General features: G+C 29.7%; 2 protein-coding genes across 2 annotated transcripts; both read left to right on the plus strand.

Annotated features, from left to right (window-relative positions):
• Window positions 1-11,811: 11,811 nt before the first annotated feature.
• On the plus strand, window positions 11,812-13,308 carry LOC109171407 (cytochrome c1-like). The gene is made up of 2 exons (XM_019320496.1): window positions 11,812-11,916; window positions 12,584-13,308. The coding sequence occupies exons 1-2, from the start codon at window positions 11,902-11,904 to the stop codon at window positions 13,043-13,045; spliced, it is 477 nt and encodes a 158-aa protein (XP_019176041.1). The 5' UTR covers window positions 11,812-11,901; the 3' UTR covers window positions 13,046-13,308.
• A 1,331-nt stretch (window positions 13,309-14,639) lies between these two features.
• Window positions 14,640-15,370, plus strand: LOC109167254 (protein enabled homolog). The gene is made up of 2 exons (XM_019316265.1): window positions 14,640-14,935; window positions 14,978-15,370. The coding sequence occupies exons 1-2, from the start codon at window positions 14,664-14,666 to the stop codon at window positions 15,213-15,215; spliced, it is 510 nt and encodes a 169-aa protein (XP_019171810.1). The 5' UTR covers window positions 14,640-14,663; the 3' UTR covers window positions 15,216-15,370.
• The last annotated feature ends 436 nt before the right edge of the window (window positions 15,371-15,806 follow it).

The following is a 15,806-nucleotide window of genomic DNA, read 5'->3' on the forward strand; positions in this document are numbered from 1 at the left end:
TTGACAGTTGCAGTGTAGAAATTACACCAAATGTGGTGGACTCCTTGTGAGCACCAAGTACTGATACGTCCTCCCACCTAATAAGAAAGTATGTCACCATGATTTACTATTTCACTATTTCGTCGGGTATGAATGTGGGGATGCGGGGGTTAGGGAATTTTATTTTTATGGACAAGTATTATTTGGTATTGTTGCCTAGGAAGAAACCATGATATGTGTTTTTCTTAATATTTGATACAACCTTAATTCCTTTTATGTTTTGTTATTATTCTTACTTTTCACCTATTGCCTGGCTAGACTGTTTTCTCGTTCTTTTTTTCTTTTTCTTTTTTCCCTTTTTTCCTATTACTTTTTTTTTTTTTTTTTTTTTGAGGGGTTAGTTTTCATGTGTTGGATGAACCCTCAGTCCTCGGAGGGTTTAAGGCCTCTTTATTTTTATGATCTTGTTGAATTGATGTGACATAATCTTATATAATTTTACTTCTTTATCTTCCGTTGTATGGAAATTATTACTATTAATAAAATTTTTTAAGGGTATGTACTAACTTAAATTCACACTTATAATGTTTTATATTTAAGAAAAATAAATGTTGAGATAACTTTTTAAATGAATTTGATTGAACAATAGTTCGACTTTAATTAAGTCAATAAAAGTTTATTATAATTAATTAATGTAAATAAATAATAATAATAATAATAATAATGATGATGATGATGGCCTGCACTATGGCCAGATCATGTTTCCTTAATTGATGAATGCTTTGCTTTACTAATTACTAATGCTTCACTGAGTTACCTATCACCGGGCAGGCTTATATAATTACAAGATAGTGTATGTAAAAAGAAGAAAATCGACAATGTAATGAATATAGTTAATTAAGAGGTAATACCTAAAATAGTCATCGATTATATTGATTTTTCTCAATTTCGTTCTAAACGATTTTGGTGATCTAACGTAGTATCAGACTTTTGTGTTTTTGCTCAATTTAGTCTTCCGTTTGTTGTTTTGTCAAATTGGTGTTAAATAAATGGACAATTTAGTAATCTCAATATTGAAATCTCTTTACTCTCAGCCTTGCAAAGTGCGAAATAATCTCTCTTTCTTTTACGAATTACTCCCTGCGAATTAAATTTTATATTCGCAGGTTTGGATTAATTATAGGAGTAATTCGTAAAAGAAAGATGGATTTCGCAATTCGCATGTGTAGGAGTAAAGAAATGCCAATTTAAAATTACTGAATTGTCTCTCTATTTAACACCAAATGGACAAAATAACAAATGGTGAACTAAATTGAGCAAAAAACACAAAAGTCTGGAACTACATTAATTAGGTCACCAAAGTCGTTTAGAACGAAATTGAGAAAAACCACAATAGTCGATGACTATTTTGGGATTAACTCTTAATTAACTATATTCATTATATTGTCCATTGTCTTCTTTTTACACTATCTTGTAATTAAATATCAAAGTTATAATACAAAAAATGTTATATATTTATTTACAAAGTATTTTATACAAATATAATAAATATTAATATATTGTTTAATACTTTCACATGATAATCTACAACACATATCTCACAACACATGAAACATGTAGGGGACAAAACTACTACTGCCAAATATCAACATGCGCTTGCAAGATAAATAATTCATAGGATGTACAACTAAGATCTCACTCATATACACAAGGCAAATCTAAAACTTCCTATACCATCATTGTATGACGTTGCACTCTATGCTACCACCAGTAACCCAGTTGCACATGACACACTACCAATAAAAAAGAAGATGACAAGTATTGAAGATGAAGACAATGACAATACTACCCAAAAGAGAATTAAGAAGACTTAGAGAAATTTAAATCAAAAGTAGTATTTATTTAGATTAGCGTTATTTACAAGGTTGCATACATTTATTTTAGTGACAATTATAATCAACCTCTCATATATTATCTTTCATTTATATACTTTGAATTACTGATTTAAATAAACAAATTCAACATTCAATTACCTATGCATTAACATCTCATATATAATCTTGCATTGATATCCTTTAAAGTACTTATTTAAAAATAATCATTGGACATTATCTCATTCGCGCAATGCGCGTAAAAAACTAATATATATATATATATATATATATATATATATATATATATATATATATATATATATATATATATATATATATATATATATATATATATCTTCTAAAAAATAATAAGTGTGAAAGAAGGTTATACGCTTCATTTATGTCCGTTTTTCCGTTAAATTTTTTTTATACATTATGCTATAAATGTTGTACTTTACAATATTTTGAACAAACATACATACCCCTACCGTATAACTTGAGTTATCTTTTCCACTATTGTTACCATGCACATGTATCCACAATGTATTTTCTTATCTTATGCACTTAGTTATTTCCTACAATATAAATATCAAATATATAAAAATGATTTACATTATTATTATTATTATTATTATTATTATTATTATTTAAATATCAAAAATCTTAATATAAAATAATAAATGGGCACTTATTTTTTGCGCATCGCACATAAAATTAATATATATATATATATATATATATATATATATATATATATATATATATATATATATATATATATATATATATATATATACTAATAAGAGTCCAAGAGAGTTAGGCCTATAATGGGTATAAAAAAAATGGCGGTCAAATTTTTTTAATCAGATGAATGGCTCAGATTGATCAGATTTTAATTTTTCGTTAAGATTTCCTAATTTATCCTTAATGAATAGGATTATCTGTTAATTTTTCCGTTAAATATTATCTTTTCTGTTAGTTCACCGTTAACTTACTCATTGATTTCAATAAGAAAGGTCTTAGGTTTGAACCTCATCCCAATCAAAGTTGATATAATTAGTACTTTATTTTTTACTCTTATTAAATTTAGTACTCTATTTTACTCTTATTAAATTAAATAATAATTTAGTAGTTACAAAAAAAATAATACATATGCATTTAATTATTTAATTAGAATTATGTATCTACAATGTCTTTATTCAAAAAAAAAAAAAATTATTCATTATCAATAAATTAAATAAGAGAAATAATTTCATTAGTTATATTGTCTTTATTTTTCAACAATATAAAAATTCTTTACATTCAAATTCATCAATTAATTATATTCGCTACATTGTCTCTACAATGTCTTTATTAAAAAAAATTATTCATTATCAATAAATTAATTAAGAGAAATAATTTTATTAGTTATATTGTCTTTATTTTTCTTCAATGTAAAAATTCTTTACATTCAAATTCGTCAATTGATTATATTCACTACATTGTCTATTATCTTTTTTTGTGCACTATTTTTTTAATTAAATATCAAATTTATAATAAAAAAATAATGCTATATATTTATTTACCAAGTATTTTATTAATTCCATGAAAAAATTTTAAAAATATAATTAATAAAGACAATCATATTAACTACTTAAGCGATTTGTTGACAAAGAGAGTATTCAAATCACACAATAAATTGAAGTGAGAACTATCTCGCAATGTCCTTGTTTGACAATCAGCAGTTAGCGGTTAGCGTTAGCAGATTATATTAGCAGATTTGACCAGCGAATTATATCAACGGTTGGTAAACAGATATTTGAAAAAATTAGTTGTTTAGATTAACATGTAAAATGACCTAAGGGTATACATATAATAATAATAATAATAATAATAATAATAATAATAACAATAATAATAACAATAATAATAATAATTGTTTTAAAAAATAAAAAAAATAACTAAACCAATCATATTAACTACTTGGAGGCTTTATTGACCAAAATAGTATTCAAATCACAAAACAAATTGAAGTGGGAAATTACCTCGCAATTTCCTTGTTTGGCAATCCGCCGTTAGCTCTTCAATATTAGTATATATTTAATATTTTATGTCCTAATTTTTATTTGCTCTCCCTTATGTCCCGTATTTGGTTTCAACCATACCTATACAATTATTTTATTGACAATTATAATCAATCTTGACTATATTATCTTGCATTTGTAAACTTAGAATTACCTATTTAAATAGTAAATTCAACATTCAATTATCTATGCATGGACAATTCCAATATAATATTGTCTTGATATACTTTATAGTACTTATTTTAAAAAAAAAAACATTAAACATTATCCCAATCGCGCAATGCGCGTAAAAAACTAGTATATATATATATATATATATATATATATATATATATATATATATATATATATATATATATATATATATATATATATGAGTTGAATAGTGCTACATCTACTACACTTCAAAAAGTGGGCCACTGTTTTTACGAAAATATTATATATATGTATTCTCAAATTCACTTCATACGCTTAAATTTTGTATGTAGACAACTTTTTTGAACTCACAAAATGAAAATGTCCTATTAATGCTTGTTACATCAAAGAATATAATTGATAAAGTAGAATTTGAGAGTTTGGATAATAAAACTCATATTTTTATTCATTTATTTGTATTTACCCAATAAAATTTATACACATAACAAGAATTATATTCTACGGGAATATATTTTTCATTTTTAAAGAGTAATTCGATCTACATGTACTCTCATTTTATATTCTAATTTTTTATTTTTTATAATGTGGCATGCTTTGATTGCTTAATATAAGGGGGTATTTTTTTTTCATTCGTTTTATCTTTTTTAATAAAATTTAAACATTTAGTAGAAGTAAAAGTTGTGAGTAAATTTTTAGAGTAGAAATAATATTTTTGTTTTCTAAATGAGTATTAATGGGAATAGTTTAAAAATTGCATTTATCATTCTTCTGGGGACACATGATTAGAGACAAGTGCGGTGGACGAAAATCCAACGTGGCAAATCAGAAGGGCATGGGGAGTGGGACCCGAAACGGGATCTGTGTACCTGGAAAGCATCAAAGAGATGGGTGGGGCCCAAGCGGGCTAATCCTTTACGAAGGGGGGCGGTTGCCAAAGCCGAAATTGGATTGATAAATGATGGAAAAAGGAAGCCGCCACGTCAGAATCATGGTATATGGTGGGGGCCACATTTGACGGTAATGATCGCAGCTTGTGGAGGCGTGGGGCCCTTCCCCACCGGCCTAGGTGTCATTTAGTTTGGCCCCTTTACCTTGATGTCCACACTCGACATCAAGTGGCCTTTGTTTTCAATTTCCTAAACATTTCCATTTTGACCATCTTGGTAAAAAGTACAAGGTTAAAAACTATACGAGTTAATATCGACCTGATCCCTCGATATTAAAATTTCACCCCTTTAATTATTAATTTTTAAATTTGTTTAATTCCATTCCTAATTATGCAATTGTTAACAAAAATAGTCATACTCAAGACTATTTTAGTTTTGTCAAATGATTACTTTAGGTAAAAATTACATAATTGAGGATAAAATTAAACAAGTTTTGAAGTCGAAGACTGAATTGGTGAAATTCTAATAATCGAGAGACCAAATCGGATAGTAACTCAAACTATACAATCCCCCATTTCACCCTCAAGTATCGAGATATGATTGTACATGTCCAAAATATCACATCAATTGAAGACATTGATGGAACAGTTGATTTAATAACTATAAGAGTTTATGTTTAATTTTTTTTTTGGAAGCTATCTATTGACTTTATTGATTTGAGTCATTTGTTATGAATAACCTAAGTTAGTTTACTTTATTGTAATGTCTTACAAGTTACAACTAAGATTATAAAGTAGGCTTTATAAAAAGCGCACATTCAAAAGATATATACTTTCATCGCAAGTTTTCTTAAATAAATTATAAAATACTAATTAGAGATTATATTAACCATACAAAATTTTAATTTAATTTTGTATTCTAAAAAAATAATAAATACTTGACCAATGGAAGCTCAAAAATATTATTATATTAAACAATTTAAAATATTTTAGTTTTTCTATTTTTATTTATATTTATAATAACATAATTTTTTCCCGTGCATCGCGCGGGTGAATTACTAGTATATGTGTGTGTGTGTGTGTGTGTGTGTATATATATATATATATATATATATATATATATATATATAAAGATTAATACTAAATGTATTCTTTGAGTACAAATAATTCTGACATGACTTATTAATTAACTAACAACACAATTAAAGATTATATGATTTGCAAAGGACCTTGTGGTCCAATTGTACTAAGTTGCTCCCTTATATGGGAGTTTGAGTCTCAGTAGAGACGATATTGTAATTTATTACACTTTAATAGAGTTAGAGTATTAAAAAAAATCTGATTTGACATTAATTATTCACAATACATCAAATAAAAAATGTTTTTATTTTCTATAATATGTCGACAAGGTTTCCTATTAAAACAAGGCATGCTATGCAACATTCCCCTAATAAGGCTTATAGTATAATTTTTATAATAAACTAATAGAACAAGATCAAACCATTAAAAATTTATGGGATCATTAGTATAATTAGATACATGGGTGTTTGGTAAATAGTTGTTAACTGATTGCGTTAGTGAATTTGACTAGTTGATAACATTAGCTTATCATAGAAAAATGTTTGGTAAATTAGCTGATTGCTGATTGTTGATTACATGCAAAATGACTTTCTCAAAAGCTTATCGAAAAAGCTACTTTGAACAACTTTTTGAATTTTAGCATGTTAGAGCAATAAGTAGTTACAAAAAGCTAATTAATTAATCAAACACTCATATTGATTGTTGGCAAATTATATCGTGCACCGCGGTGCATAATCGATTATGCATCGCGCATCAAAACGACGTCATTTTGTTTAATGAAAAGAAACGACATTCGTTTCCCGCCGTGTCGCACCCTTCCGCAAAAAGTAACTCTGTTATTTAGTTTCATTTTGTATATACTGCAGTTTCGGTTCAACACAACTACAGTTTCATTTCGATATAACTACAGTTTCATTCGATATTTATAGACTCAAATATGTGAAAATATTATTTAATTTTATTTTATATACACTATAGTTTTATTAAAACACAATTACATAACCATTTTGATATAATTACAGCTTCATTGTACAACATACACTCAAATATGTGAAATGTTATTCAGTTTCATTTTATATACACATCAGTTTCATTTCACCACAACTACAATATCATTTTGATATAACTGCAGTTTCATTTGATAATATAAAATAATACGCGAGGCAGTATCGATTTAGATATACTGTAGTGTCAGTTGGTAATTAACATACAAAAAAATGCGCGCTCCGTAAAACTAACGGCTCCGTTTTGACCGCGGTGCACGTGCACTGCGGTCCACTATATAACGACTGTTGATTGTTTAACCAAGTCAAACAACTAATTGTGGTCAAATAAGTGAAAATTGACTGATAAGTTAATTATGTTATCAAACATGGCCACAGTATAATTTTCGAAATGAGCAAATATTTCACATTAAATTATCAAAATTTAAAATTTAAAATATAATTGTTATAAGTTATAGCATAAGATACAAAGGGCAATCCAGTTCCATTTTGTTTCACAAATGCATTAGTTATAATTTTACTTTAGTCTCCAAGAGCATAAATAAATAAATGTACACACATACAACCCAAATTGTATTTCTGTAATACAAGTAGGCAACAATTATTTATTCACCAACCTTTATTTGAAAATTAAAAAATTAAACTCTAAAACCCAACTTTTTCTTTTACAAATTTTAAAATTTCCAATTGATTTTTTAAAACAAAAAAAAAAATTACAACTATTTTGTAAAGATAGCTTTCATTTTAAAATGCTAAATAATATTGCATCAAATTTATAAAAGAATTTGAATTATTTCACAATTAATTTAGATATTATTTTATGCTCTAATTTTATCATATATAAACATTATTGTAGAGAATTGGGATCATCTTATAACAATAAATGCATCATGCAGAAAATGTGAAATAATCTTATCTGTCTATATTGGTTGATCAAAAATTAGAAAATAAGAGAAAAGAGAAAAAAAAAAAAACAAAACAAAATATTATTTTCGTAATTATTATAAATTTTTAAAAATTTATAATATTTATGAAAGTGTCCCTTTATTTTCCATTCATTGACAACTCAAATAGACATATAAAATTATTTTACATTTTTTTTTTTTGCAAAAATAATTGTTTTCACTTAAACATGCCCTTATTATAGAATTCTAAAATTTTAATTTTTTTTTAACATTTCTAATCCAATAATAAAAATTATATATTCAACATTTTTTATTTCCAAATGAAACTTTAAAAAAAAGATATCAACTGTAATTCTGTAAACTATGTTTAAAACTTATTATTATTATTATCATTATTATTATTATTATTTAATATTTTAATTTTAGTTTTACGTTTCTTGCTCTATACAAAAATAGTAAATAAATAAATAAAAATTGCCATGACCCATCACTACCTTTTAGAGACAATTGTGAATAGTGTTACACTTACATTGTTATCTGGGGAATCGAATGATCTAAGAATAATGATTTGTTGTATGCTTAAACGAGGACCATAATCTGCATGGTTTTGCATGATGCATCATGTTGGTATTATCGATGGTTTCCACGATCCGGCCAATTATTCTACCTACAAATATATATATATATATATATATATATATATATATATATATATATATATATTTGCCTACAATTTTTTTTTTAATATTCTAAATTTATTTATTCATTTTAGAAGGTTGTTAATTATTTGTGGTTTTTTTATCAGATCCAATCCCAAAATGCAAGAGACTGCATGTATTGTATGCAGCTAGAGTTACAATGGTTGGTATGTATCAATTAAATGATGATACGACATGATTTTTTTGTTCACGATTTTTACCTTTTAAAATTTCTTAGAAAAAATTATGTCTTAACTTTATTCGGACACGTCATGATTACTTTATATATAGTCTTCGATCACATTTTAGAACTCGTCTAGTGAAATCATGCCTTAACTTTATGATACTGACACATCACGATTGTCTTGTATATGGTCTTCACATTTTCGAACCATTAATGTAGAATCATGTTCCAACTTTGTAACGACATATTAGTATATCACGCTTACCTTAATTACGGTCTTAACATTTTTGATTCACTCAAGTGTAATCATGCCTCACATTCATGATGACAACACATCACGATTACCATGCATAAGGTCTTCATAGTTTTAAATCCTTTCGAGTGAAATCAGGCCGCCCCATGTGACTTTATGACAACAAATCACGGTTACCTTGTTTACCGTCTTCACTTTTTTGAATACCTCGAGTACTGGAATTGTGCCGCTCCAACTTTATTACAACATATCACGATTACCTTGCATTTGGTCTTCATCTTTTCGAATATCTTGAGTGAAATCACGTCGCCCCATGTGACTTTATGATTACAGATCACGTTTACATACCTTGTTTACGATCTTCATCTTTTTGAATCCCTCGAATGAAATCATGCCGTCCCATGTGATGACTTTATGACAATAGATCACTGTTACCTTGTTTACCGTTTCACTTTTTTTGAATCCTTCGAGTGAAATCATACCGCCCAACTACTTTATGACAAATAGATCACACTAATATTGTTGGAGTTAATTAATTTCGATTCATGTAATTAATAAAAATATAAATTAAAAATACTATTAAAATTTACTCTTTTTTTTTTTTTACCAATTAATTCGATTGAGATCTTATCGAAAATTAATTTAACATAATTAATTAATTAAAACTATTTTGAAAGAAATGGTAATAACATGAAAGCATGATGATGACAGCCCCCTGCATGCCCTACTGCACAAAACACACAATAAGCCACTCAGGGAAAAGATATGATAGCTGCTATCTAAAATGGCCACCACCACCATGTGGCATTGCCATTTTTTCCTATAGACAATAGCATTTAGACAACCAATTATCAACGTACAAAAAAGGCTAAATTAATTAATTAATGAATAAAATATTATATACTAATTTAATTTTCCTATGTCACACCATTAATTATATATATATATATATATATATATATATATATATATATATATATATATAATAAAAGAAATGGCCATTTATTATGATACATTATTTATATATTTTTTGGTGCATCTAATCGAACAAATTGTAAATTCAATCATAACATTTTAGTTTAAATTTATTAGTTAGATTCACTCGTACTCTGATTAGATAATGTAGTAAACTAAAAGAAAATATCGAAACATTTTTGTGATTGAATCTAATAAGTTATGTTGTCATTTTAAGGGAAATTAATATATAACTTGAGCGATGTCGTGGTAATTTTTTATTTTAATTGAAACATTATTCATATTTTTTACTCTTATAAAAAAATTAGAATATATAGTCTCTATGCCCTGAAAGTGGTGGTCGAGTTGGTTGAACATAGTTCTCGTACTAGATGGCTAGGAGTTCAATTATTGACAACATCTTATCAGTGATGTCTGATACTATAAATAAAAATGTATTGTGGCATATTTATAGTAAAAGGCAATCCATCTTCTCTTTCTTTTTTTTCTTTTTTTTTTTTTTTTTTTTTTTTGCCATCGTAAAATTTCTTATTATTGTAATATTATTCCCATTATTTTTCGCAAAATTATTGTACTATCACATGAAAGTTATTGAATAAACAGGCACACCATGGTGTACTTAACAACTATTGGAAAAGGATACTATGTAAAAAGAATAGGAATGAAGTGTCAGACTATATATATATATATATATATATATATATATATATATATATATATATATATATAATCATTTTTAACATAAAACGAATTGTGTGTATATATTAGATGGAGATATTCTGTTAGGTGATAGCGGGTAGATGTTAGCTGATTGAGTTAATTAGAGTGTATAATTAGTTAATAATATTAGTTGATTGTAGAAAGATGTTTGGTAAATTAGCTGTTAGCTGATAGCAATTTGATATAATTTCTTTTCTCAAACAACTAATTGAAAAAGTTACTTTGAATAGCTTTTTAAATTTTAGCATTTTGAAGTTACAAAAAGCTAATTAACCAAACACTTATATTCATTTTTTTAACCAAGTCAAACAATTAATAGTGGTCAAATAAGTCAAAATTGTGGCTGATAAGCTAGCTATTTTACTAAACACGGCCATTATATCAGCATTTATCTGTTCCATTGTATTCTCTTATTCAAGATCGAATACTTAGGCCCTGTTTGGTAAATGATTGTTAGCTGAGCTGTTAGCTGATTGAGTTAATTAGAGGGTATAATTAGTTGATAACAGTAGTTGATTGTAAGAAGGTGTTTGGTAAATTACTTGTTAACTAATAACTGTTTGATATAATTTCTTTTCTAAAAAAACTAATTGAAAAAGTTGTTTTGAACGACTTTTTGAATTTTAGCATTTTAGAGTTAAAAAAGCTAATTAACCAAACACTTATATTAATTTTTTAACTAAATCAAACAATTAATACTGATTAAATAAGTCAAAAAATTAGTTGATAAGCTAACTATTTTAAATTAGTAATAATAATGTGGTTAATTAAAATTTTGTAATTAATTAAAATAAGAAAAAAAAAATTCTAAAGTAAAAACATTTACAACTAGACAAGGGGCTTTAATTTGTACTCCTTTTATGTCAGTGATGTGAGATGTCAATTTGCCTAATCTAAAGATTCTTTAATGAAATGATCCCATCCCTCAAATTCCATTTTTTTAAAAATAAAATTTTAATTTTTTTTTCAAATTTTATTTTTTAAAAAAATTAATACAGTTGGTTTTACACCTCTATATAAAGCTCTCAGATTGGTCATTTCTTCTCATCAAGCAATCAAGTTGCCACCTTTCCTTTGCTTGCCCCCATTGCACTATTCTTTTCCCATCTCCTTCAAACCTTCAAATGGCCACTGTTGAGGTACTATACTCTCTCCAGTACTGGTTTTGCATTATTACATATTTCTCTTTCTTTTTCACTTGAATCTGCTGTCTTTGATCCATTCATATGATTCATCATCAGCCCACAAACCCAGCATTTGTTGCTGGGTTTTTCTTATTCTGATGATGAATAATTTGATCATCTGTGATGGTCATCAACTGATATCTAGATCATACTATGTTTTCTGTGTTTTTTTTGGATGACGAGGAAACCCAGTCACTATCTGAGAGTGTGTATCCGATTTGTTTGATCCAAGGTGGTCCAGACTAGTCTAGGTTGTCTTTTGGTTGAAACCAGTCAATAGGTCGTTTTTGTTGGGAGTCGTTAAACTTATAATCTTACCAAGTCTAATCAACTTGGCTAGGATTGTAATTTGGTGGTGATTTGAGCTCAGTTTTTAACCATTTTGATGATTTCCCATGTCTTAAAATTTTCAAAGAAAATATGGGTAAGCTTGATCAATGGAAGATCTGTTGGTTTTTTGGGTGTTTATTCATGATCTTGATGGTTCTTGAAACTAAGATGAAAGTTGGCAATGATCCAGCAATGATCTGTGTTTCTGGCTTTTTTTCCTTTTGGATCAATCAATGATTTGCAGCTTAATTCTTGGCATTTGATCGATTGGTTTTGCTTCGTTAAACTGCAGGTTGAATCATCTCCGGCAACGATCGTAGAGAATGTCACGCCGGAAGTTGAGGTGAAGCCAGCGCCGGAGGAACCAGCGGTTGCGGCGGAGCCTGAGGCGGTGGCGGAGAAGCCGGTGGAAGAAACAACCCCGGAAGTTGCAGAGCCCGCGGCGGAGAAGCCAGCAGCCGAAGAAGAAGCGGAGACGCCGGCTGCCGAAGTCGCCGTCGAGACTAAGGAAGCCGTCGCGGAACCCGAAGCGCCGGCAGAAGAGAAGGCGGAGGAGCCGGCCGCCGCCGCAGTTGAAGAAGCGGCCGAGGTAACAGAGCCAGTAGCAGCCGAGGAGGTTGAAACCAAGACCGAGGAAGCAGCTCCGGCTCCACCGGCCGAGGCCGCCACAGAGGAGACCGTAGTCGCCGAGGCTGCGGCGGAGGAACCCGCCGCCGCCGCCGCTGAAGTTACTGATGAGAAATCTGCAGAGTAAATTGATCGTGGATGGTTGTGCTGAGGTCTTTTTAGAAGGGGTTGGGTTAAGTTCTATTTATATTTGCTGCTATTATATATGCTTTTTTATTATTATTATTATTATTATTATCATTATTATAAGTAAGTATGTTATGAATTATAGTGAAGGAGAATTTGTAATGTCTGTCATCACTTGGGTCACTATCAGATGAGGTTTGCTGTGGTTTGATGAGATGTGGTATGGAGCTTTGGCAAATAATAAAATTTATTAGTTTATGTTTCTCTTTACCTTTTCACACTTACATTTGCCACATTTGCATCTAGTTGAGCAAGACTAATCTAATCAAATTTGGATGGGATTTTATTCATACAATAACTCTCTGATTTAGAGCGTGTTCTCTTTATATGGAGTATAATCTTAGACCGGACGGATTCTATTCGAAATCAATTCTTTCAAAGAAATGGTAACTGGTAATAAGAAGATTAGTCATCCTAACTTTAAATGTTAGGGTCGCTTATAATAGTCCATTCATAGATTATTATCCCTAAATTGATTGTTGTAATTCACGCCCATTATATTAACTAGATTGATGTAACTCATAGTCTCATGCCTGCTCATGAATTAATTAATTCATATTTTTTGAGTATTTCTGACTCTGTTACAAAGTAGTATTGGTTCAAATATACTTTCTCAACATACTGAAGCACAAAAAGTTGACCACCTATTTGGGAGAGTCACGATGAATTAAATCATATAATTATAAAATTTTCATTAGATCAACTCTGCAACGGTGCATTGGTTTGATTTATTTATTATTTTTCTAAATGCACAAAATGAGAGTAGCATTCTAAGGTAAATCTCAATAATGGCAGACAAGTATACTTTAAAGAAACGAAAATTAATTACAATATCCTATTAAAAAAAATATATTGCATCCGTATATCTTATTACAATATATAGTTATGCTGTAGAACTGTGTTTATCCCGTGCATAGTGAATACGTGATAGATCCATAATTATTACATCATAGAAATTATGGATCTCCATAATTTTTATACGGTAGATTCATAATTTCTACAGAAATTATGGATCTACAGCATAGAAATTATGGATCTACCTATGTGTTCACCCAGCGTATGGTGAACATGTTTCCACAGCATAATTTGTGATCTTATTGACGGTGAGTTGTCATTGGGCCAAATAGAAGCTTCCTTGTCCAAACAACCAGATTTTGTTAGACATATCTAAAGTTGATCAAATGTGAAGGCCAGGTTGGTAGGCAATCGAACTTGTGAATTAAAAAATTAAATTAAGAAATAACTTCAATCAAGCCTCATTAAATGAACTCGACACATAAAATGAGACGAACTGAGTATTTAAATAGGACCAGGCCAATATTCGACCTAATCAATGAATCATTTTCATCTCAAAATCAAAGGGGAGCTAAAGAAAGAAACGGTCAGTCCGGATTGCCGGAATATGATGAGAAACGCCTAACTTTTGAATTTTTAAAAAGCTCTTTCTTTTTAACGGTTCATTTTTGAATCATTTCTCCCAATTACACTATCTTTCCCTTTCAAAAAATTACACTATCTTTCATATCATCGTCACTGCCACCCTCAGACTGAGCGCAGCCATGAAGATGATCAAAGCCATGAAGAAGCTCAAGTTCTGGTCGAGAAAGAAGAAGAAAAAGCTCATCAAGCCTCCTTTCAAAGACCACATCCCACCCCCTCCTCCGCCTCGTCGTCCGCCACCGCCGCCGCCGCCGCCGTGCTGCCATTGCTATTACCCGTACAGCCCCGTCGAGCCGTCTGCTCCGCCGCTGCCCCCCGGCGTCGACTTCGGGGCCTTCGAGGAGGAAACCCACGACACCATTCTGCTGGCAGAAGAAGACATAATCTCCATTACCATTGATGCTCCAAAATCTGCAAACCCAAGCCGCCAAACCACTGAAAAAACTTCACAAGACGACGGTGATCCTATGAGCTCGCCGCCGGAAAATATTACAGAGAGTTATCAGAAGTATATGGATCCGAATCCGGTGTATGGAGTTCCGGCGACGGCGGCTGCCGGCCCGGCAATCAGAAGCGAAAGAGGTGCGGGCGGATTCGGATGCGTGATTGATGTCGGGTTTCACCTGTTCCGTTGTTTCTTCCCGTGTTTTCACGTACGAGAATTCAAGTGACCAAAGATTCATGTGCGCCGCATGTTGATCGAGTTCGTGACTGTTAATGCGGAGATTATAAGGCAAGATTAACGGGTCTAATCATGTTTGAGTATTTTGATTTTCACTTCTAGTGGTTCCCAAAAGCTAATTGATATTTTGATATCTTTTATTTATATCTAATATTATAATACAAAAATATATAATTATAGATTTGTTTTATTGCAATTTCTATTGTTTTCTAATAATCAGAATACTAACTATCTTGACTTGTGGGACAATTATAAGTGAGTTGATTGGAGTGTTTATTTGGATAACTACAATATTATAAGTTTGATTATATGAGAATTGTCTATTAATTTTATTGGCTTGAGCCGTTCACTTTATCAGCTATAAATAACTTAGATTAGTGGTGGGCTTCATCAAGATGACTGCATTCCGATGCGGCTCAGCTATGGGCAACTTAGGATAATTTACTTCACTGCTGTCATTTGCCGGCTAGTGTCACAAGGCATATTTCACTCAAAGTGCATCTTGCCTAGTGTTTGTGGATTTTTTATTAAATCTGTTTGGTTTATCCCATTGTATTTCTTTGTTAGTTAGGATTACAAT

The sequence above is a fragment of the Ipomoea nil genome, unplaced genomic scaffold, assembly GCF_001879475.1.
Source record: "Ipomoea nil cultivar Tokyo-kokei standard unplaced genomic scaffold, Asagao_1.1 scaffold0317, whole genome shotgun sequence".
In the NCBI taxonomy this organism is placed as follows: Eukaryota; Viridiplantae; Streptophyta; class Magnoliopsida; order Solanales; family Convolvulaceae; genus Ipomoea; species Ipomoea nil.